This window comes from Terrapene carolina, unplaced genomic scaffold (genome assembly GCF_002925995.2).
Source record: "Terrapene carolina triunguis isolate 2854851 unplaced genomic scaffold, T_m_triunguis-2.0 Scaffold374, whole genome shotgun sequence".
Lineage (NCBI taxonomy): Eukaryota > Metazoa > Chordata > Testudines > Emydidae > Terrapene > Terrapene triunguis.
This window is the reverse complement of record NW_020664725.1, coordinates 2,299,837-2,321,204: the sequence shown is the minus strand read 5'-3', so window position 1 is coordinate 2,321,204 and position 21,368 is coordinate 2,299,837. Positions and strand designations below refer to the sequence as shown.

Below are 21,368 nucleotides of genomic sequence, written 5' to 3'. Positions count from 1 at the left end.
CTTGCAGCCCTGCAGTGCCCGGGGCGGTGTCAGGCCCTAGAAAGGCCTCTCTGTAGCGTGCCACTAATGGCTGCCCACAGGGCTGGGGATCCGCCTGGCTGAGAATCACTCACCTCGCAGCCAGTGTCAGAGGTCATTACAGCTGACACGTGCGTGCATCCCCCACCCCCCAGGCATGGGAGCTGGGGGTGGGATCGTGCCTCCCTTCCAACCCTCCTGCTCATTACTGGATGCGAAAATAGCCCAGCAGCCCCACGCCCCTTAAAATCGCTGCTAGAAATAAATCTGTTTATGAGAGAGGGCTGTAAAACCACAAGGACGCAGCCTTTCATGGGGTTGCCTGTGGCTGGGTGAGGCACGCCAGGGCCCAGCAATCAGTGCGGTCCTCTGGCTGCTCAATTTGAGGGAAGGCTATTTGTAACTTTCCTAGAGAAAAGGCTTCCCTTGTAATTAGCAATGCACATGGTGCACTGCCTGGGCTGTCATTTACCACGGCCCGGTACATAATGCTGGGCAAATACAGCTTTCAACCCCACAAGTGCTCATGCCCTGCTAGCTACCGCTCGGCCGGGATCAAGCCATAAAAAACACCAGCAGCTGCGTCTTCTCTGCTCCCGGAGTCATGTCTATCGCACACACGGCGGCCGAGTACATGCTCTCTGATGCTTTGCTCCCGGAACCGAGCGGCTCCCGAGCCAAAGGCCTTCGCCTGGAGTTACCGAGCGACCGCGTTGTGAAGTTCGTCACGGTGGGGCTGCCCCTGTTTCTGGTGTCCCTGGCGTTCGCGCGGGAGTTTTCCACGGGTAAGTTGCAGGGTGGTGTGTTATCAGGACTGGTTTTAGATCAGCATTAAGGGTAGAAAGATCTAGGGAAGGAGCAGGGTATGCAGCATGGACCCCACTGGCTTCCCCTGGCTCTAGTTCTGCTGATGCATCACAGGTACATGGAAGGTTCAAGGAGTGAGGGGGTGTTTATGGGCAACTAGTCAGAGTTCTGGGGGTGTGGAAGAGTTTCAGAAGGACGATAAAACCTTGTGCTATTTCAGTACCTGCTCCACCCTCTAAGTACTAGGGGTTAGGGTGAGACCTTAATGGGGTGTTGACTGTCCCACATCTGCCACTGCAAGGTTCATCCATCTGAAGAATCTGGTTCTGGTCGCTGTCCGAGCCAGGCCACTGAGCTAGATGGATCTCGGGCTGATCCAGGCTGTCAGTTCCTATGTTCCTGTGAACACTCTGTGCTCCCCTGGAGAGTCTGTGGTGTTTATCATCTGTGTTGCAATAGTGCCTTGGAGCCCCAGTCATGGCCCAGGGCCCCATGGTGCAAGGCACTGTGCCAAGAGAACTGGAAGCCCCAAAGAGCTTCTGATCTAAGTAGGGTTCTGCTGGTGGTGGTGGTGGGACCGCTCCTTAGCCAGCATATAACCTTGGACATAACTTGCCACAATTCTGACAAAAACAACGGCTGCTGCTCTCTCCTGGGAGTTCCCAGTTCTTGTGCTGATGTGGTTGGCATTGCACCTCACTGGCTGGTCGCCTGTGTTATGGGTGGTCTCGCTCACTCCTCTCTCTTTCTCCTGCCCCTGGATGTTCTCAGAGGCTGTGGTTTTCTCTGTCCCTGCAGCCCCTTGGAGAGCCAGCCCAGCCAGCACTGGGATGCTGACAGTGCTTGAATTGACTCTTCTTTCCCCAGTTATAGGACTTGGCCTGGGATCCTATTACACAAAGTTTCATTGATAACACAGTTGGATGCATCTTAACCTCAAGCTAAACATGGACTTGGAGGATGATCTGTTTCTGCCTCCAGAGGCTTTGGTCTGGCTTCCTTGCTTTCTACCTCTTTCTGTCCATCCCACTGCTACATGCCCTGTGTTCTTGCTGGGGGCGGGGGGGAGATAAGGGAGTTATGTCACAATCTTTCTTAAGTTCCCTTTGTTGGTTCAGTTGCTGCTCCTGGAAGAGAGAGAGCATCTAGTAAAATCAAAAGGGAGATGCCTATTTACACAATGTGTGTTTAGCCTGTGGAACTCCCCTCCACATGATGTTAGAGAGGAAACCTGCTACGCGTCTTCCAAAACAGGGTTAGACGTTTCCCTGAATATTAAGAATATCCTCGACAATTAGACCTGCTGGGAGAGACATTTATGAGGGATACTCACCTCGTGACAGAAGCCAACCACTGCTTAGCTGGGACGATGAAGAAATATTCCCAAATGCATATTGCTATGTAATTAACTACCAGGATGATTTTTTACTACAAGTTATGGCTCTGGTCAGAGAATGAATACAAGGCAGGCTGGACCAGGGGAGCAACCCCTGGATCAACCTTACTGTACTGTGTGGACAGAAAAGTTGTGGTCTTATGAGAGACTTCAATTTGGGAGACATCTGCTGGAGGTCTCATGGAGCCAGTAGTAAAATATCATTAGCTTCTTTTATGGGTGATGATGTTCTAACACAAAGGGTGTTGCATCGAACACCAGGTAACTGTATTTGGACTCATTCTAATGACTAAAGATGAATTACCACTGGACTGAAGTTGGTGGTTGTCTAGGGGGTGGTGATTAGGAGCTGATTACATTTGATATGAGCAAGTAGAGGCCAGTCCCAATCAGTAATAGAAACACTTGGTGTTTCAAAAGGGCTCATTTCCCTAAACTGAGGGAAATTATCAGTGACATTGGAAAGAAAAACTTAGAAAACTGTGACTGAAAACTGGGAGTTCTTTAAAAAGAATGTATTAGGTGGCCAAAAAGCCATGATTCCACAATTGAGAAAGAGAGCAGCTTTGGCTAACAGTCATCCGGGTTCAATGGCAAAATGAACGCAGCAATTAGCAATAAGAAAGCAATATATAACAAATGGAAAAAAATATACAGCAATTGATAGAAATTAGAAGCTATGAAGTGTGGAAGATCTAGGGATAAAATCTTTAAAATCAGCAGGCCTGGAAAACTTGTAACCAAGAGTCCTAAAAGAGCTGGCTGAGGAGATCTCTGGCCAGCTGATATTAATTTTTTATAAATCTCAGAATCTTGGGGGCTTCAAGAAGACTGGAAGAGTGCTAATGTTGTGCTAATGTTAAAAAAGAGCAAGCAGGATGGCCCAACTAAGTATGTAAGTTATAATAAACTTTTGTAAGGTGTTTGACTTAGCACCACACAACATTCTAATTTAAAAAATTTAGCACTCCACAATAGCAATAGACCACACATTAAATGGATTAGAAACGAACTGACAGATCTCAAAAAGTAGCTATTAATGGGGAACCTTCATTGAATGGGGGTGTTCCGCTGGAGTTCTGTAGGGATCGGTATGAGGCCTGATGCTATTCAGCCACTGGAACAAACTACCAGGGGAAGTGGTGGATTCTCTAGTCTTCAGATCAAGACTGGACAGCTTTCTGGAAGATGCTTTAGCCAAACACAAGTCACTGGGCTCAATACAGGGGTAACAAGCCTGTGTTATTCAGGAGAGATCCCTTTTGGCCTTAAAATCTGTGAATCTAAGCTCCTGTGTTGCCAGTGATTTAACGTTTCTGCCAGGAAAGCTTTGGTCTCTAGTCATGGGAGCAGAGGACACGTGTGTTTGTGGGGCTATTTGTGTATGTCTGACCGGAGAATGTGAGGTTTGTGGATGTAATTTCCATCCTGCCTCAGAAATTTGTTCTTGGACTTAATGTTCAGGAGGCCGGGTGGAGTCGGAGAGAATAAAATAGATGTGTTTTTGCTGGCTTGTTCCTTGATTATAACATAGATTGAAGTGCCACCAGGTTATTAGTTTCCTGAATTAGTCTAGTTGATGGGCTCTCTACCGTTCTGTAGGCTATTCACGGTGTTAGAGCTGTGGCTAACTCTGTGTGTATGTAAAGCACCAGAACATGGTGTTACGGGAATGAACTCATCGTCTTCAGGGACAGGATTATCTCAAATGCCTTCATTAGCAAATGCTTGATAGCCCCGTCCAAATCTAAATCATGATTTGGGCAAGATGGCAGCTAAATCATAGAATCATAGAATATCAGTGTTGGAAGGGACCTCAGGAGGTCATCTAGTCCAAACCCCTGCTCAAAGCAGGACCAATCTCCAACTAAATCATCCCAGCCAGGGTTTTGTCAAGCTGGGCCTTAAAAACCTCTAAGGATGGAGATTCCACCACCTCCCTAGGGAACCCATTCCAGTGCTTCACCACCCTCCTAGTGAAAAAGTTTTTCCTAATATCCAACCTAAACCTCCCCCACTGCAACTTGAGACCATTACTCCTTGTTCTGTCACCCTAGCTGGCCTGGCCTGAGCCAACAACTGCACTTGCATTTACCAGCAGCGAAGTCTAGCCTGGTGAGCTGCCTGGGGTTTGGCAGAACAGGCGTCTCAGCTAGTGACCCACCTGTAGCCCATTGGCTGGGGCTGCTGCATTAGCAGCATAGCTGGGAGTTCCACTGCCCCAGCCCCTCAGCTGCCAGTTCCTCCGGCCCCCTCCAAAACTAACAGGCCTGGAGCAGGGATGGGGAGCTGGGGGCTTCAGGGCTGTCGGGTAGCTGCATTCCTGCTGCATCAACCCCACCAGCAAGCTTGTGGCTCAGTCTGAGCACATAGTGTGACATGGAGTCAGAAGAGTTAGTGGAGTCCCTGGGGGCATGGCCTCGGGGGAAGAGGGCGGAGCAGAGAGGGATCCCTCAGCCAGTGGTCTATAGGAGCTCACCAGACCACTCCTGCCCTGCCACCCCTGCAGTGGCCAGTGGTTTGTGGGGTACAGGGCCGGCTCTAACTTTTTTGCCGCCCCAGGCAAAAAAGAAGAGCGCCGCCCCGCCGTACCCCGCCCCGCGAGCGCCGCTGAAATCCCCGCCCCCCCAGCACCACGCAACCCGAAGTCCCGCCCCCCCAGCACCGTGCCGCCCGAAGCCCTGCCCCCCTCCAAGGGCCGCGCCGCCCGAAGCCCCCGCCCCCCTCTGAGCACCGCACCACGCCCGCCCCCCCCCCCCCGAGCACCACGCCCCCCGAAACCCCCGCCCCCCCTCTGAGCGCCGCGCGGCCGAATAAAAAAAAATAAATAAATAAAATAAAAAATCGAGCGCCGCCCTGCCCCAAGGTGCTGCCCCAAGCACGTGCTTGGTCGGCTGGTGCCTGGAGCCGGCCCTGGTGGGGTAAGTACCCAGAGTGCCTTGCAACTGAACAGGTGTAGGGGGGCATTGGTGTGGCTGCAGGCAGGACGGCAGTATACGAGCTCAGCGAGGCTGCGCTGAACCGCTCGTATCGTTCTGCTCGATTCTCAGTGCTGGCTGGAGCCAGACTTTCCTGCCAAGCCTGGCTTTGCCAGTGAGGCTGTTCCTGGGCTGGCAGGAGCCTTTGCCACAGGGACTCTCTCACCTTTTCGGGCCAGGGCAAGACGAGTTGTGCCCAGCCGACTGTGTTACATGGGCTGTTTGGGAGACAGGGAGGGAGGGGATACCCCGGGGGCGCCAACTTTCTGCGGCGCCGGTGGGTGCTCGTGCCCCCATGCCCCTGGCCCCACCCCCATTCCAACCCCTTCCCCAAAGTCCCCACCCCAACTCCGCCCCTTCCCTGCCCCTATTGGATCCCTTCCCCAAATCCCTGCCCCAGCCCCGCCTCTTCCCCCAGCGCGCCGTGTTCTCCCTCCTTCCCCTCCCTCCCTGCTCCGCGAAACAGCTGTTTCACGGCGCAAGCGCTGGGAGGGAGGGTGGAGAAGCAGGATGCAGCAACGCGCTCACGGAGGAGGCGGAGACGAGCTGGAACAGGGGGGTGGGGCGGGGCCATGGGGAGCTGCCGGTGGGTGCAGAGCACCCACTAACTTTTCTCCGTGGGTGCTCCAGCCCCGGAACACCCACGGAGTCGGCGCCTATGTGTAGTCCCAAGGCAGCTGGGAGGAGTGTGGACAACACACAGCTCCAGCCTGCAGGGAATCAGGCAGCATGACCCCAGCCAGCAGAGATGTTGCTGTGTTGTCACTGAGTTTAAAATTGGGGCCCATGCAATCCCAGGTGGCGCTGACAGCACGGCATTGCTGGCTGCTCCGTGCCCACAAGGGGGTGCTATCCACACTGCATAGCAGAAGGAGCAGTGTAGCCGGGGTGGCTGCAGGCTGGGAGAGGAGTGGGCTGGAACGGGGCTGCTGGACACACATTCACCGCAGAGATTCCAGAGCAGCCGGGTTTCGCGTTAGTGGGGATGGTGGTGGGTGGAATCCCCAGCTGTGGGTCCAGCAGCTCCTCCCTGCCTCTTGCTGTAACCACTCGTGCTCTGTTCCAGGGACCCAGATCAGCTGTTTCTCGCCCGCCAACTTCACAGGGAAGCAGTCTGCATACGTTGATACGTCTTGCTGGGATTCCTTGATCCACTATGAATTTGATGCTGCTGGAAACACTACAGCCAAATCCCTCTGGACTCTCAAGGTAGCGGGGCTGATGGGTTAGGGGAGCTCTGCAGTTCAAGGGGCTGAAAATCAGCCCCCGATGCAGCGTCTCCAGGGCCAGTGGCAAGGGACCCAGGTGAAGAACCCAACTCATCAGGATAAAGTGCTCCCCGCCCCCCGTCAGCCAAAGGCGAGAGGGACAGGCTGGCCTTTGCACTGCACCCTAAGGGGCTCTGCCAGACCAATTTGCCCCAGAGCAGGAAGCCCTGCCCTCAGCCCCAGCCGGTGGAATCCTGCTGATCTCCATCATGGCCCTGGCATGCGGCAGGGAGATTTGTACCTGACAGGCAGGCTCCAGCCACCGGGGGCTTGTGGGATCGAGGCCAAATGGCTCCAGATGTGACTAGGGGGTCGGTGTGGTTATGTTCTGCTGTAGCGTGCTCCTTGCAGCCAGCTCTGCCCATCAGCCAGGCGGCTCCATTCTGCACCAGCTGAAACTGCCGAGTGGTCTCCAGGGGCAGCCCCGTGCAGAGTCCATGGCAGGGACCCAGCCTGGGTGTCACAAGGCAGCGACTCTTGGCACAAGGTCCAGATCTCAAAGAAATGGTCATGGTCACTTCATTGGGCAGAGAGGCCTCAATGCCGCTTCTGTGTGTTTGGGAGCAGCTCCCGCAGAGCTTCTGAACAAACCACCTCTGTGTAGAAGCAAGAACCACCTCTGCCGTTTCCAAGAATCCCCCACCCAGGATCTCCTCTATTTCCCTGCAAACCCTGCATCAGCTCCCAGGGGCCAAGTGGATTGTCCTGATCTGTGAGGCTCATTTGGAGAGCAATCTTGTTTGGGGTTCAAGTTCCCCTGGGTCTGTCCAGCTTCCCCTCCCCACCCCCCAAGGAGGCCTAATGGATGGGGCACTGGGCTGGGACTAAGGATAACTGGATTCAATCCCTAGCTCTGCCACTGACTCCCTGTGGGACCTAGAGCAAGTCCCTACCCTGCTCCATGCCTCAGTTTCCCCATCTGTAATATGGGGAGGATGAGCCATTGTAAAGCACTTGGAGATGGTCAGGTGGGAAGAGCTGTGTAATCGCTCGGTATCATTCTATCTGGGGTTAGGCCTCAGGGCTGCAGCTCCTAATCTGCTGTTCAGCCTTATCCTGGCCATTCCCTGCCTCCTGAATGTTACTCCTGTGGGAATTCTGTGTCACTGCCCATGCGTAGAATTTATGTCCCCCGCAGATTTCTTTGCTTCCCTGCAGAGCAGTCATGTGACCCTCCCCAGCAGTATGTTTTGGGTGCCCAGGGCAGCCCGCAGTCAAGTAAATCACCATGGGGCAGGGGGCGGGACTGGGGAAGACCCGGCTGGTCAGACCCACCCCCAGATTTCTCCCCCAGCTGCGGGAAGCTCTGCAAACTCCCCTCAACCCCCGCTTCCTGCACCCATTGCTCCTCAGCTGCAGGGGGAGGGATCTCTGTACAGCTGCTCCCCCATCTGCCCAACCCTATGCATCCAGACGCCCTCATACCCGGACCCTCCCGCCGAGCCTCACCCCCCCGCACTCAGAACCCCTCATGATGAGTCCTACTCCTGCTGCACCTGGACACCCCAATGAGCCACCCGGATCCCCACCCCAGTGAGCTGCAACCAGCTGCACCTGGATCCCCACCTCACTGAGCCCCACACTCCCAGCATCTGGAGCCCCCAGTGAGCTCCCCACACCCAGACTCCTCTGCCCAAGTTCTATCCCCCCTACACGGAGACCCTCTCCTACTAAGCCCCAACCACCTTCACCTGGATCCCCCTGCAGAGTCCCATTACCATTGCACCCAGAAGCTCCCAACAAGCCCCTGTGCATCCAGATTCCCCCCCACACCCAGATCCCACACAGAACAGTCTCACCCCACACCTGGATCCCCCCACACTAAGACCCTCCACACTTGGATCCTGCCTTGCTGAGCCTGCCTGCCCACACCTGGTGCACCTGGCATGGAGGGGCAGGGCCCTGCGGTGTTTCTGGGGCAGGCCCGGTCCTTGCACTGTGTCAGGGTCAGGTGCAGCCTCACCGCTGAGTCCGTGTCCCGGGGGGAAGCTGCACAGTGATCTCCCACCTCTATGCAGCCAGTGATCTGTGTTCCCCACTGCCATGCTGGAGCCTGCAAATGTATTTGACAAATAAAATTTGCAAAAGTTTGCAGAATTTTAAAACATTGTCTGCAGAATTTTTAATTTTTTGGCGCAGAATGCCCTCAGGAGTAGAATGTGCAGCCCTGAACGGCCCTGACTTGCTGCCCGGCTTGTCCTTTATGCTCCTGTTATAGTCTGTTCTGACCGCTGTTCTGCTCTCACTCTCGCCGGTCGAGCTGGTCTCAGCCATTGCATTGTCCTTTGCCCAGGCCTTCCCCTACTCCCTGCTGCTCATCGCGGTGGCCATGTACCTGCCCTCCCTGTTGTGGCGATACACAGCCGCGCCCGCACTGAACAGCGACCTGCTCTTCATCATCGACGAGCTGGACAAGTCCTACAACCGCTCCATCCGCCTGGTGCAGCACATGGTGAAGGTCCGCCAGGCCAGCACGGATCCCCGGCTCTTCTGGGAGGAGTTTGAGAAGTGAGTCAGTGGCTTGAGAACTGACCCTTTGGGTTCCTCCTCCCGCTCCCAGCGTGCGCAGTCCCTCAGCCACCATCTCGCCGGAGCGGGTCCAGGGGTCTGACTGAGCGCTTTTCCTGGGAGACCCAGGGCAAGAGAGCTCTGCAGTGGGGCAAGGTGGAGGGATCTCCTTGGAGAATGTCCTTAGGACTGGTCCAGGCAGGAGGGGCCCTCCAATGCCCCAGGCCAGGTCTCTGCCCCCCGAACCTGTCGGCACTGGAGTTCCTGCCCAGCCCCAGCTCCCCCAAGGCCATGCTACCAGGATCTTCCCTCACCGAGACTGCCCTCAGGCCCGCCCTGTTGTGAGGAGGGGGTTCCTCAGCACGCAGGGGCTCTGAGGGGAAGGTGACACAGACTGGAGCTGGGTGGTGGATCCCTATAACCCGGGCCCCCACTCCCTCCCCTGTGGAGAGCCCTCTGTGGTGGCCTGGGATGGGCTGCAGGATTTGCTCTCCACAGGGTATCAGACTTTTAATCTGAGGGTCCAGGGTTCAAGTCCCTGGTCAGGCAAAGGGACTGTTCCCCCTCTGGTATTCCCCTGCAACTTCAGATGGCATCTCCTCAGGACCCTCCTTGACCTTTCCTTTCAGTGGGGGAGGTCTAGGTTGGACATTAGGAAACACTATTTCACTAGGAGGGTGGTGAAGCACTGGAATGGGTTACCTAGGGAGGTTGGTGGAATCTCTTTCCTTAGAGGTTTTTAAGGCCTGGCTTGACAAAGCCCTGGCTGGGATGATTTAGTTGGGAATTGGTCCTGCTTTGAGCAGGGGGTTGGACTAGATGACCTCCTGAGGTCCCTTCCAACCCTGATATTCTATGATTCTATGAGATCTGTGCCTGGAAGCCCCCACCCCACATGGGGCTGTGGTCCAATCTGGTCCGGCATGCGTGTGTCTGATCCCATCCACAGCACGGGCCGCCCTCCACCTGGGGCTGAGCCTGAGTTGCCCCAGGGCTGGAGGTGGGCCTGTGAATGGGGTACAGAGCACTCTGGGCCGGGCCTAGGGTCAGGAGACCCCCGGGGAGGTAACAGTGCAGGGCCCCGGCTGACGGCCACATGTGATTCCTCCCATCCCCCGCTGCTTCCTGCCCCCTTCTCACCCCCGCAGCCATGACTCTAGCTTCTTCTCCAGGAAGCAGCTGTGGATAAGCTGCATGCACAGTGTGGCTCCTGCTGATAGTGGAGGGCCAGGGGGCTGCAGATACCATGGTGGGAGGGGATGTGTGGGGGGGGCTCCTGTAATGAACAGCTCTATGCTGGGTGCACTTCAAAGCTCATCTCTATGGTTTCCTTAGGGTCCCACCGCCTGTATGCAGGCAAAACTCCCATTGACGGGGTGCGGGGGGTGGGGGGTGGATTGGCTTGTGGGCAGGATCAGGCCCTTTATGTAGCTCTTCTGCAGTTAATCTACTGGAAGGGAGGAGGGGAGAGGGGGGTTGATTTAAATCATGATGGAAATCAGCCGGCAGGAAACCTTGATTTAAAGCCTCGATTTTAATCCTGTTTTGCTTTTGTACTTCTGAGTTATTTTCCTAAAGGAAGGTTGATGCTCATTGGAGGGTTGCCATTCACACGTGGATTGAGATAACAGCCTTTGCCCTAAACCCCCTGGTACTTTTTGCTAACCACGAGGTTACGTTTTATCCAGACACGTTTTTTCAGCTTCTTAATTTCTGCATTTTGATGATGCTAGCAAAGGGTGAATGCTGCCATTTTTAGTGACTAGAGGAGGATTTAATTTTTTCCTTGTGATTTGCGTCATGCTCCATTTGGGTGGAAATTAAAATTCAATTACATGCACAAAACCAGCATTTAAAAGCGGATCTTTTTATTAAATAAAATTACTTAAAATGTGTTGGCTACAGACGAGAAAAAAGTTGATCAAAACATGTTCTGAGTATAAACAAACTGATTCATTAACACACACACACACACTCGTCAGGTCACATTGGGGGCTAGACTAGATGACCCTTGAGGTCCCTTCTAACCCTCTGGTTCCATGATTCTGGTTAATGCATTGGGCAGTGTTCTGATCCATCCAGCACTACATCCCCTTGGCATCAGGGGCCCGGGGATTTAACGCTAGAGGTGGAATTTACAGGCCAGGTCCTCAGCTGACTTCAGTGAAGTGACCTGATTTACCCTAGCTGAGGAACTGGCCCCAACTACCCCTCTGTCTCTCCCCCAGGGCCCGCAGGGAGCGGTACTTTGAGTTCCCGCTGCTGGAGCGGTACCTGGCCTGCAAACAGCGCTCGCACTCCCTGGTGGGCGCCTACCTGCTGCGGAACCTGCTGCTGCTGCTCCTCATCACTGCTACCTGTTTCTACCTGGGATTCCTCCACCTCCACGTCTTTTTCCAAGATGAATTCAGCTGCTCCATCAAGACAGGGCTCCTGCGGGATGAGCCCCAGGTCCCCGATGTGATTCCCTGCAAGCTGGTCTTCTTCTCTGTCTTCCAGCTGATCAGCCTCTCCAACGGGGGTGTCTATGTCCTCCTGGCGCCTGTGGTCATCTACAACATGCTGCAGCTCCTCCAGTGGGACAAGCGCCTCCTGTCCATCTATGAGATGCTGCCTGCCTTCGACCTCCTCAGCAGGAAGATGTTGACCTGCCCCTTGAACGACCTGAACATCCTCCTCCTGTTCCTGCAGGCCAATATCTCGGAGCTCAAGTCTTTCAGCAGGCTGAACGCGGTGTGCGCGCTGAGGGAGGTCACCTCCAGCCCACAGCACATCGACACCGTGGTGGATTTCATGACCCTCCTTGCCGGCCTGGAGACGTCCAAACCGAAACACCCGGCCTGCGCTGCAGGGGCCGAAGGAAACCCTCCTCCTCCTCCAAGCAGCGAGATCCTGGGTAAGAGACGAATGGAACCTTCCTCCCTCCCTCTGGGTTGCTTTCAATCAAAGCATGGAAATCTCAGTGGGACTGGGAAGTCGATGAAAAATCGACACAGTGATGGCAAAGCGCCTCCATTTCCCCTGCTAAAAGTCAGAGCTGGACAAATCTTACCTGGTCACCTAGCCTGTAGCCAGCCTGCCATGGCAGGAGAGCTTCCTACTGGGTGATCCTCCATGCCCCGTTCAGCCTAGTTCTAAGTATCTTGGGCAAGGAGGCTCCCGTCGCTTCCTTCGGGGGAATATTCCAGAGTTTACAGGCGCTGATCTTTTCTTGACTGTCATCTTCAATTCTCCTTACTTGCATCTCATTACTTCTCCTCTCCCCCTGCACCACCCCAATTATCCCTCTGCTGCTTCTAGCCTTGCTGGCAGAGCCAGGTGAGTGGTGAATACCCCGTCTGCTGGAAACCTGCAAAGCTCTCGAGCGTATTTGGTGATATCCCAATTTTCTTTATTCGCTCGGACGAGCTGGGGGGCAGGGTGTTGTGTGGGGCATACGTTCTGGTCGGCGCCTCTGGGCACGCCCCCGAGAACCATGTTTCTTACCAGATTGCAGGGCGTTCCTCAGCAGATCATTAAGAATGCAAAATTCAAACTGCATGTTAGGTACGTAAGTCATGTGATCTTCTTTCTGTTCCCCGATTGGATGACTTCTGTGACTAGCCATGTCGGAGCGTGAGGTACTCTTCCAATTGTGGAACTTGCTCCTGGTGGGTAAAAGCTGCTTGGGATATTTGTAGAACACAAACGCGCCGGGGGCACAAGGGTAGGCCCAGAAAACTCCCCGGGAATATCCCCAGGATCTGCCCAGCTCTGTGCAGAGGGGGGAACCTGTCTCCCCCCCACAACCCTCAGCCCTTCTCATGTTCCCCACTTTTTCTTTTGCAATAGTAATGAACCTGTGGTATGCCACAGACCAACCCTGAACCACAAGAGTGCAACCGGCCACTGCAGGGCATAACGGGACCCCTCTTGGCTTGGTGCGGAAGGTCCAAACCGGACCTTTCTAGGTCGCGGATGCTTCACGGTAGCTGGGATTTTGCAGCTGTCTGGATTTTGCATGTGGGTGGGTGGCTGCCATAGTAACAGTTGAACCAGCTTCACTGGAGAGCTGGCAGCTTAAAAGCCAGGCTGCCTGCGAGGCTCAGAGGGAGCCGAAGCTCCGCCCGTTGGGGGCCACTGCTGGGGGTCAGACCCCGCAGACCATGGGGCAGCAGCTTGGAGCCCTGTGCCCCTGCTTCTCCTGGGTCACCGAAGGGTCTCGGTTAGCTGTTTGGCTGTAAACTCGGGGTTCCTGCCTGGGCTCCCCTGTGCCCTGAGCAAACGTTGCCGAGGCGGGACGGTTCAGCCAAGTCTCCCAGGCACATCGGTGTCTCTCTGTTGGGCCAGCGAAAGGCACCAGCGGCCTCAGACACACCTCTTGTCTTGTTCCCACCACACACCCCTGGGCCTGGGGCAGCTGCTGTCTGGTCTGAGCTCTTTGATTTCCAGGCCCGCTTCTCTCCCAATTCTCTCCCCAGCCCCCATTCTGCTCGCTGGCTCCTGCACCATGTGGGGTGCGCTACTGGGCCACGCCTGGCTGGCCACTCGCGCTCTGGGGGAGGGAACGGAGCGTGGCTGTAAACCGACCTCCTGCTCTAGCACAGCTTGAATTGACTTCCTTTGGCCTGTCTGGGTACAGCGCGGGCAGCTGGTCCCCACCGGCAGGAGCTGTCCTTTGTGCCTCAGGGCTGCTGCCTCGATCGACGGTCCATCCCCCTCACTCTGACAATACAGTCCTTGGTTAGAACCCAGGCCTAGGAACCAGGACTCCTGGGTTCTCGTCCTTGTTCTGCCATTATTGGCTGTATGATTCCCCCCCCCCCGTCTGTGCCTCAGTCTCCCCTCCTGTAAAATGGGGAGCATGATCCTTATCCCCCTTTAGGCCGTGCCCTGAGATCTCTGGCTGAAAAACACCAGGGCCATGCTGAGTATGATCAGCCCAGTCACCATGGTAACAGCTGCTTGGGCTCCTGGATGACCAGCAAGCAACAGACATGCCTCCCTTCCTTTCAAGAGGGGAGTGCAGCAGAGCACGGCAGGCAGGGGGATCCTGGGGGCTCAGAGGAGTCACCTGGACATAGTGTAGCTATCAGCCATGCTTATGGCTAGAAACATCCTGGAGGGGCAGCCCAACCCTTACCAGCAGCCATGCCTCCCTTATAGGCCACTACCCCTGGGATGTGGGGGACCCAGGTTCAAATCCTATCCCTGCCTGATACCTTGTTGCTCTTTCCTTCGCTCAATGATTATCCACAGGCAGCAGGGATGACTATGAGTTAGCGCTAAGGGAGCTTCCCGATGCCCTTACAGCAGTGCCATAGTACAGAGCGACCCCTGGAGGCCACGTAACAGCTGTGAGGGTGGCTAGAGAGAACAGTCACTCTTCAAACTGTGACCAAGGGGCTGGATCCCATCAGCGGGGAGAACCAGACTGTAGAGAAGGGAGTTGGAGCTGAGTGGAAGGGAACAGGAGCACTAAAAACCTGGGGCTGCTTTGCTGGAAAGAGACTAGAAGGAGATCCCCTGATACCTTTAGCTGAATGAAATAATGAAGGGGGGAGAGGGTGCCCCATTTCCCCATCTCAGCATCCTGTAAGAGAACAAAGGGCCCGCAGTGGCGAAAAGCAAGAAATGTAGAATGGATAAAAGGAAACTGGGTACAATGTATAATTAAACGGTGGAACTCACTGCTGCTGGATATGATACAAGTGTAGTATGTCCCTGTTGCTGGCTATGAGCAAAAGCCAAGAGCCAGCCATCTTCGTGTTTTAGTATGGGTGCTCATTAGTGTCAGCTGGAGCTGGAGAAAATTCCCTCCTTTGTTACACAAAGAACTGACTCCATGGGGGATAGGAAATGAGGGAAGCGGGGGGCGTTATGCCTCTTCCTGGAGCCCCGCAAAGTGGCCACGCTTGGACAAAGGGTACCAACCTAGCTGGACCCTTCTGCTACAGCAATCTCTGCAGCAAAGAGTGTATCCCGACTGTCTGAGACAGGGGAATGGGAGGGCTAGGCTGGTGGGGAGCAGGTGCCACAGCTGCTGCTCTAGGGAGGCTGGTCACATCCCTTAGGGCTCTCCCTTTCCCCTTTATTTCTATCACCCACATACACTGGTGACTTTCTCTTCTCTCCCCTTATCTAGAAATGAAACCCACAGGAGAAGCTAAAAGAAATGCTGGCCCCAAGCCCAGCCTGCCTGGCTCTGCCTGAGTGAAGGACCCTGACAGATTGCTGAGCAGGGATGGGAAGATCACAGCTCCCCTGCTGAAAGATGACAAGATGTTAGAGGACGATGAACAAATGTAACAATCAAATCCATGGGGTGAATTCAGGCCACAGCCCTACACTCAGCTACTGCTCCAGGATCGGCTCTGCACTCATCCCACCCATGTAATCATGGCTGAAACTGTTCATGACTCTAGTTATTTGTCAGATCCATTGATCAGCGCCCATGAAACTGGTTTTTATCTGGACCAGTGTAATCCTCACCCTGCCATTCTCTTGGGTCCAGCTGCTCCAGTGCAGCTGTGGGGCCCAATTCTGGTTTTATAGCAGTTCTACCCCAGTGTAACTACGGATGCCAGAGGAGATACTCCTGATTTCCTCTAGCATAAATGATCGCAGTGGCGTTACTTTCCCCACAGGAAGTGAGAGTACCAGCGGGCCCAGGGGGCTGAGGAAGGCATATTCAAAATTAAGAGGAGGAAATGGAAAATGGTTCAGAATTAAAAAGTAAATGCCGTGTATTGCTCTTGCTTTAAAGGCGTTTGGATTCTGCGGAAGCAGGCTGCTCTGAAGGATAGTATTGTGCTAGACTAGAACCCACCGGCCCTAAACTGGGGACTACAACCCAGCTGGCCGGGCACATGGTCCTGGCTCACTCCCTTGCCAGCTGTAGGTCTCAGGCTTTAAAAGCAGCTGGAAACAAGAAGCAGGGGTCAGCACAACTGCCTCCATGAAGAGCTATTGCTATGTCATAGAATCACAGGACTGGAAGGGACCTCGAGAGGTCATCTAGTCCAGTCCCCTGCACTCATGGCAAGACTGAGTATTATCTAGACTATCCCTGACAGGTGTTTGTCTAACCTGCTTTTAAAAATCTCCAATGATAGAGATTCCACAACCTCCCTGGGCAATTTATTCCAGTGCTTAACCACCCTGACAGTTAGGAAGTTTTTTCTAATGTCCAACCTAAACCTCCCTTGCTGCAATTGAAGCCCACTGCTTCTTGTCCTATCCTCCAAGTTTAAGCAGAACAATTCTTCTCCCTCTTCCTTGTAACAACCTTTTATGTTCTTGAAAACTGTTATGTCCCCTCTCAGTCTTCTCTGCTCCAGACTAAACAAACCCAATTTTTTCAGTCTTTCCTCATCGGTCATGTTTTCTAGACCTTTAATCGTTTTTGTTGCTCTTCTCTGCACTCTCTCCAATTTGTCCGCATCTTTCCTGAAATGTGGCACCCAGAACTGGACACAATATTCCAGTTGGGGCCTAATCAGCGCAGAGTAGAGTGGACGAATTACTTCTCGTGTCTTGCTCACACACTCCTGCTAATACATCCCAGAATGATGTCAGGGAAGGTGGAGAGGAAACACCAGGGGACAGGTGCTGCTAGTGAGGGAAGATGGGCCAGGGGTTAGTGTGCTAGCCAGTGATTTGCAGGTCCCTGCTCTGCCATTGTCTGTGCAGCTTACAATGGAGTTAACAGCACTGCCCTGCCATGCTGAGGTGGTGGGAGGATAACTCCATTAAAGACCTGTGAGGGGCTCAAGTACTCAGGTAAGAGGGGCCATGTAAGTACCATAGGTAGCTAGTTACCAGCAGGAGAGGGCTGGCCAGACAGCTGGGCGGCCAGGGCTGAGGAAAAGGGGGGAGACGGGCCCACAGGGATGCCACTAAGAGCAGGCCGCTCCGCACAATGGAGTGGGAGCCCTTGGGGTTCTAACACCCCAACCCTGCTAGGTGGGCTCTCCGGTGGCAGGGGCTGGCATTCACAGCTCTCGGCAGTTGGGTTTTAGCAGGCAGTGGGTTTGCTGCCCTCTCTTTGCACTCAGAAATACTTTAAAGCAAGAACTTTTATTCACTAACCTAGAGAATAAAATGGTGGCGCTGGGGTCAGCGCTTGGTGGGGAAGAGACCGAACCGAAGAGTGACATGTTGCTTCTTGTATCTAGCCTGGTGGACATTGCTCTTAAAGTCATAGGATCCAGCAGGGGGAAGGTCTGGTGGGTAAGGCACTAGACTGGGACTCAGGAGAGCCAGGTCCAAGGCCTGGTACAGACACCCTGAGTGACTGTGGGCACCACATGGGGCCAGATTTCCAGAAGTATTCAGCTCCCATTGATGCACCTAAGTAAGTGGGCAGTTTCCAAAGAGCTGTACGTGCTGGGTGCTGACCAGTGGAGAACGTGGCCCTTAATCTCTGTGCCCCAGTTCTCCAGCTATAAAATAAGGGTGATACTGTCTTCCACCCATTGGTCTGCTTCTCTGCTTAGATTGGAAGATCGTTGGACCGGGGCTGTCTTTCTGTGCATGTGTATAGTGTCCAACAGCAGGGGGCGCTGCTCTCATCTGGGGCCTCCACCTCACTGCAATGCAAATAACTAATATTCACTTCCACCCAAGTCAATGGAAATGCTGTCCCCAAAAGACCTGCATGTCCAAGCTCTGGATATAACCAATTCAAAAAAAGCCAGCGAGAAAAGGAATCGTCCATAAGGAAATAAAGGAGATCAACTGTTACAAAAGCACAATCAAATCCAACCCTTTATTATTAGTTGTCGTTTCAATAATTTACATCACACTAGACAAAGGCACAGAATTTATTTCATAATAGAGTTAACTTTAATCGTTACACAGGAATTCCCAGTTAAAGAGGAGGAAAAGTATACATCTTAATCAAACCTCCCAGTCCAGAAACCCTCCATCTAGAGGGGCTGTTAATTACATCACAGATTGACAACTCAGAAGAATACTGAAGTGGAGTAAATAAGGCTTTACACATCATCTTCCATGACATGAACAGGTGGTTCTGCTCTGTAAAGTCCCTGCATCTTAGCCCCTTCAAACCCAGCTGACATCGTGACAGAAATATTCTCAGCTTGTTAGCAAAGCCGAGGCAACCCGGCGCTGAGCCCGAGATGCTGCCTGTCCTTGTGAAATGGCAGACGCTAAGCGCCACTCACTTACCAACGCGTGAGGCAGTGGCAGAGGGGGCGTGAGGGCTAGAGCTAGTCTGTGGAAGCTATTTTACTGGTGCTGAAGGAGAGAGCCCAGCATGAGCTCCCCGGAGGAGTTTACGGTGCTTCATTTTACTTGTCAGCAGAGCACATCTGAGGTGGCGGCAGAGACACAAACAGTGCCACTGTGCAAAGCAGAACCGCTTTTAGGTCCAACAGAATCTAGAGCTGGCTTGAGCACAAGCAACAGAATATTGCATCCGTCCCAGCTCATGCAACCCATAGTGTGCATGGAACAAACAGTGAGCCATCGGCCTTTGCAGCTGCACACCGGAACCATTGGGGCAGGTTTCACCGTGCCTCGGTGGGTCACACTTGAGAATACCAAATTCAGGACAAACGGCTAAGAAATAGGGTAGACACCCCCCCAAAACCAGGGTTGCCAGGTATCCAGTTTTTGACCGGAATGCCCGGTCGAAAAGGGACCCTGGTGGCTCCAGTCAGCACTGCTGATCGGGCTGCTAAAAGTCTGGTCAGTGGTGCAGCGGGGCTAAGGCAGACTCTCTGCCTGCCCTGGCTCCGCGTGGCTCCTGGAAGCGGCCAGCATGTCCGGCTCCTAGGCACAGGGGCCACAGGGCTCTGCCCGCTACCCCGAGCACTGGCTCCGCAGCTCCCTTTGGCTGGGAACCGTGGCCAATGGGAACTGCAGGGGCAGCACCTGCAGGTGCGGGCAGCGTGCGGAGCCGCCAGGTTGCCTCTGTGCCTAGTAGCCGGGACACACCTGAGATAAGCGCTGCCAGGATGGAGCCCACACCCTGAACCCCCTCCCACACCTCAACTCCCTGCCCCAGGTTGGAACCCATTCCCACACTCCAAACCCCTCAACCCCAGCCCCCTTCTGCACCCCAAGCCCCTCATCCCCACCCCAGAGCCTGAACCCCCAGCCAGAACCCTCACCCCCTTCCTAGACCCCAACTCCCTGCTCCAGCCCAGTGAAAGTGAGTGAGGGTGGGGGGAGAGCGAGCGACAGAGGGAGGGGGGGATGGAGTGAGTGGGGGGCAGGGCCTTGGAGAAGGGGCTGGGCCTTGGGGCAGAGGGTGGGGCAAGGGTGTTCGGTTTTGTGCGATTAGAAAGTTGGCAACCCTAATTGGTGATTATTCTCCCACAAGATATACCAAACCAGCAACAAAAGGAAACTGACTCACAACACTGGACAACAAGAAGTCAGAAATGCAACCTTCTTAGGTATTCCAGTCCTTGGGTCAACACCCAGACACTAGACAATGATGAGTAGATATTTAAAACCAATTTCATCAACCAAAGGGTTCTTCTGATCCCAAGGGACCAGCCACATACCCAGGTCAATATATAACTCAGATCTTACCCCATAATCACGCTGTTGCCAATCCTTTAGTATCGAATATCTAAAGGTTTATTTATAAAAAGAAAGAGGTGAGTTAAAATTGGTTAAAGGAATCAAGTACATACAATAATTGCATATCAATAATTGGATCAGGCTTGAAGCAGTGATGGCATAAACTGCTGGCTTAAGTCAAGTCTCTGGTTGCTCCCAAATCACTGGAAGGTCCTCAGTCCCTTGATTAGAATGCTCCCATCAGTATAAGTCCATAGTCCACAGATCAGAGCAGGAAAGAGGAACAATGGAGATGCTTGCAGGGCCTTTTATAGCTTCTGCCATGTGGCGGGAAACTCATTGTTCCAAGCAAAGCCTTCAGCACAGTTTGTGGGAAAGCACAGGCACACGATGGAGTTCAGTACCACATGATCTAGTCACATGCCCTTGCATGCTTCGATGAGTCATAGCAGAGCCATTGCCCATATTCTAGCTAGAAAGTCCAGCAGGCGGGAATAAGCTTCTTCCATGGTCTTGTGTTTGTTGATGGGCCATCAACTAGAATAGTCCCTTCACAATGTGCTGGCTAGAGTGGATGCAAACTACCCTGTGGGTAGCAACAAAGAGTTCTGTGGCACCTTAAAGACTAACAGATGTATTGGACCATAAGCTTTCGTGGGTGAATGCCCACGTCGTCAGATGCAGTGGGCATTCACCCACGAAAGCTCATGCTCCAATACATCTGTTAGTCTATAAGGTGCCACAGGACTCTTTGTTGCTTTTTACAGATCCAGACTAACACGGCTACCCCTCTGATACTTGATACCCTGTGGGTGTTGCCCAGGAGCAAACACATTTGAAATACAGGTACATAGTCAATATTCGTAACGTCAGACACAACAACGATACATGCATACAAATAGGATAATCATAGTCCGCGAATCATAACGTTTCCATTGACACCTATTTTGTACAAGATTTGTTGCAATTATGTAACCGTGGTAGCAACAATGATCTACGTGGTCATATTTTAATCATATAATGTCACAGCAGGTTAGAGAGCCACCTGGCAATGCCCAACGGACTTTGCCCAGTTACTGTCCCGGAGAACGTGATGGAGTTTCTTACAGGCTGCAGCCCTCCACACAGGCTACAGATGCTACCTAAATCTACACAGAGAGTGCCAGGACACCAACTTCCAGGCACAGCCTGTGGCACAGTGACAGGGTAAAGTGCACTGTTACCCCACAGCATAATTGAACAATGGAACTCACTGCCACGAGATATCACTAAGGCCAAGAGCTTAGCAGGACTCAATATTTAGAGAACTGAATGTTTACATGGATATGGAAAACATTTATAGTTACATTAGAGGGTCAAATAATTATTAGGACATATATAAATCTGATGAGGTACAACAAGGACAAGTACAGAGTTCTGCACTTAGAACGGAAGAATCCCATGCACTGCTACAGGCTGGGGACCGACTAGCTAAGCCGCAGTTCCGCAGAAAAGGACCCGGGGATTACAGTAGACAAGAAGCTGGATATGAGTCAACAGTGTGCCCTTGTTGCCAAGAAGGCTAACAGCATATTGGGCTGCATTAGTAGAAGCGTTGCCAGCAGATCGAGGAAAGTGATTATTCCCCTCTATTTGGCACTGGTGAGGCCATATCTGGAGTATTGTGTCCAGTTTGGGGCCCCCCACTACAGAAAGGATGTGGACAAATTGGAGACAGTCCAGCGAAGGGCAACAAAAATGATTAGGGCTGGAGCACATGACTTATGAGGAGAGGCTGATGGAACTGGGGTTATTTAGTCTGCAGAAGAGAAGAGTGAGGGGGGGATTTGATAGCAGCCTTCAACTACCTGAAGGGGG

At 53.4% G+C, this 21,368-nt stretch overlaps 1 protein-coding gene across 1 annotated transcript; it reads left to right on the top strand.

Annotated features, from left to right (window-relative positions):
- The first annotated feature begins 573 nt into the window (after positions 1-573).
- On the top strand, positions 574-15,934 carry PANX3 (pannexin 3). Its single transcript, XM_024205519.1, has 5 exons — positions 574-803; positions 6,266-6,408; positions 8,761-8,975; positions 11,204-11,871; positions 15,100-15,934. The coding sequence occupies exons 1-5, from the start codon at positions 623-625 to the stop codon at positions 15,165-15,167; spliced, it is 1,275 nt and encodes a 424-aa protein (XP_024061287.1). The 5' UTR covers positions 574-622; the 3' UTR covers positions 15,168-15,934.
- The last annotated feature ends 5,434 nt before the right edge of the window (positions 15,935-21,368 follow it).

Bases quoted from the DNA above. Each gene is read 5' to 3' on its own strand.
- PANX3 (XM_024205519.1), top strand. From the start codon at position 623: ATGTCTATCGCACACACGGCGGCCGAGTACATGCTCTCTGATGCTTTG. The intron at 6,409-8,760 runs GTAGCGGGGCTG...TCCTTTGCCCAG, and splicing joins AATCCCTCTGGACTCTCAAG to GCCTTCCCCTACTCCCTGCT. The intron at 11,872-15,099 runs GTAAGAGACGAA...CCCCTTATCTAG, and splicing joins TCCAAGCAGCGAGATCCTGG to AAATGAAACCCACAGGAGAA.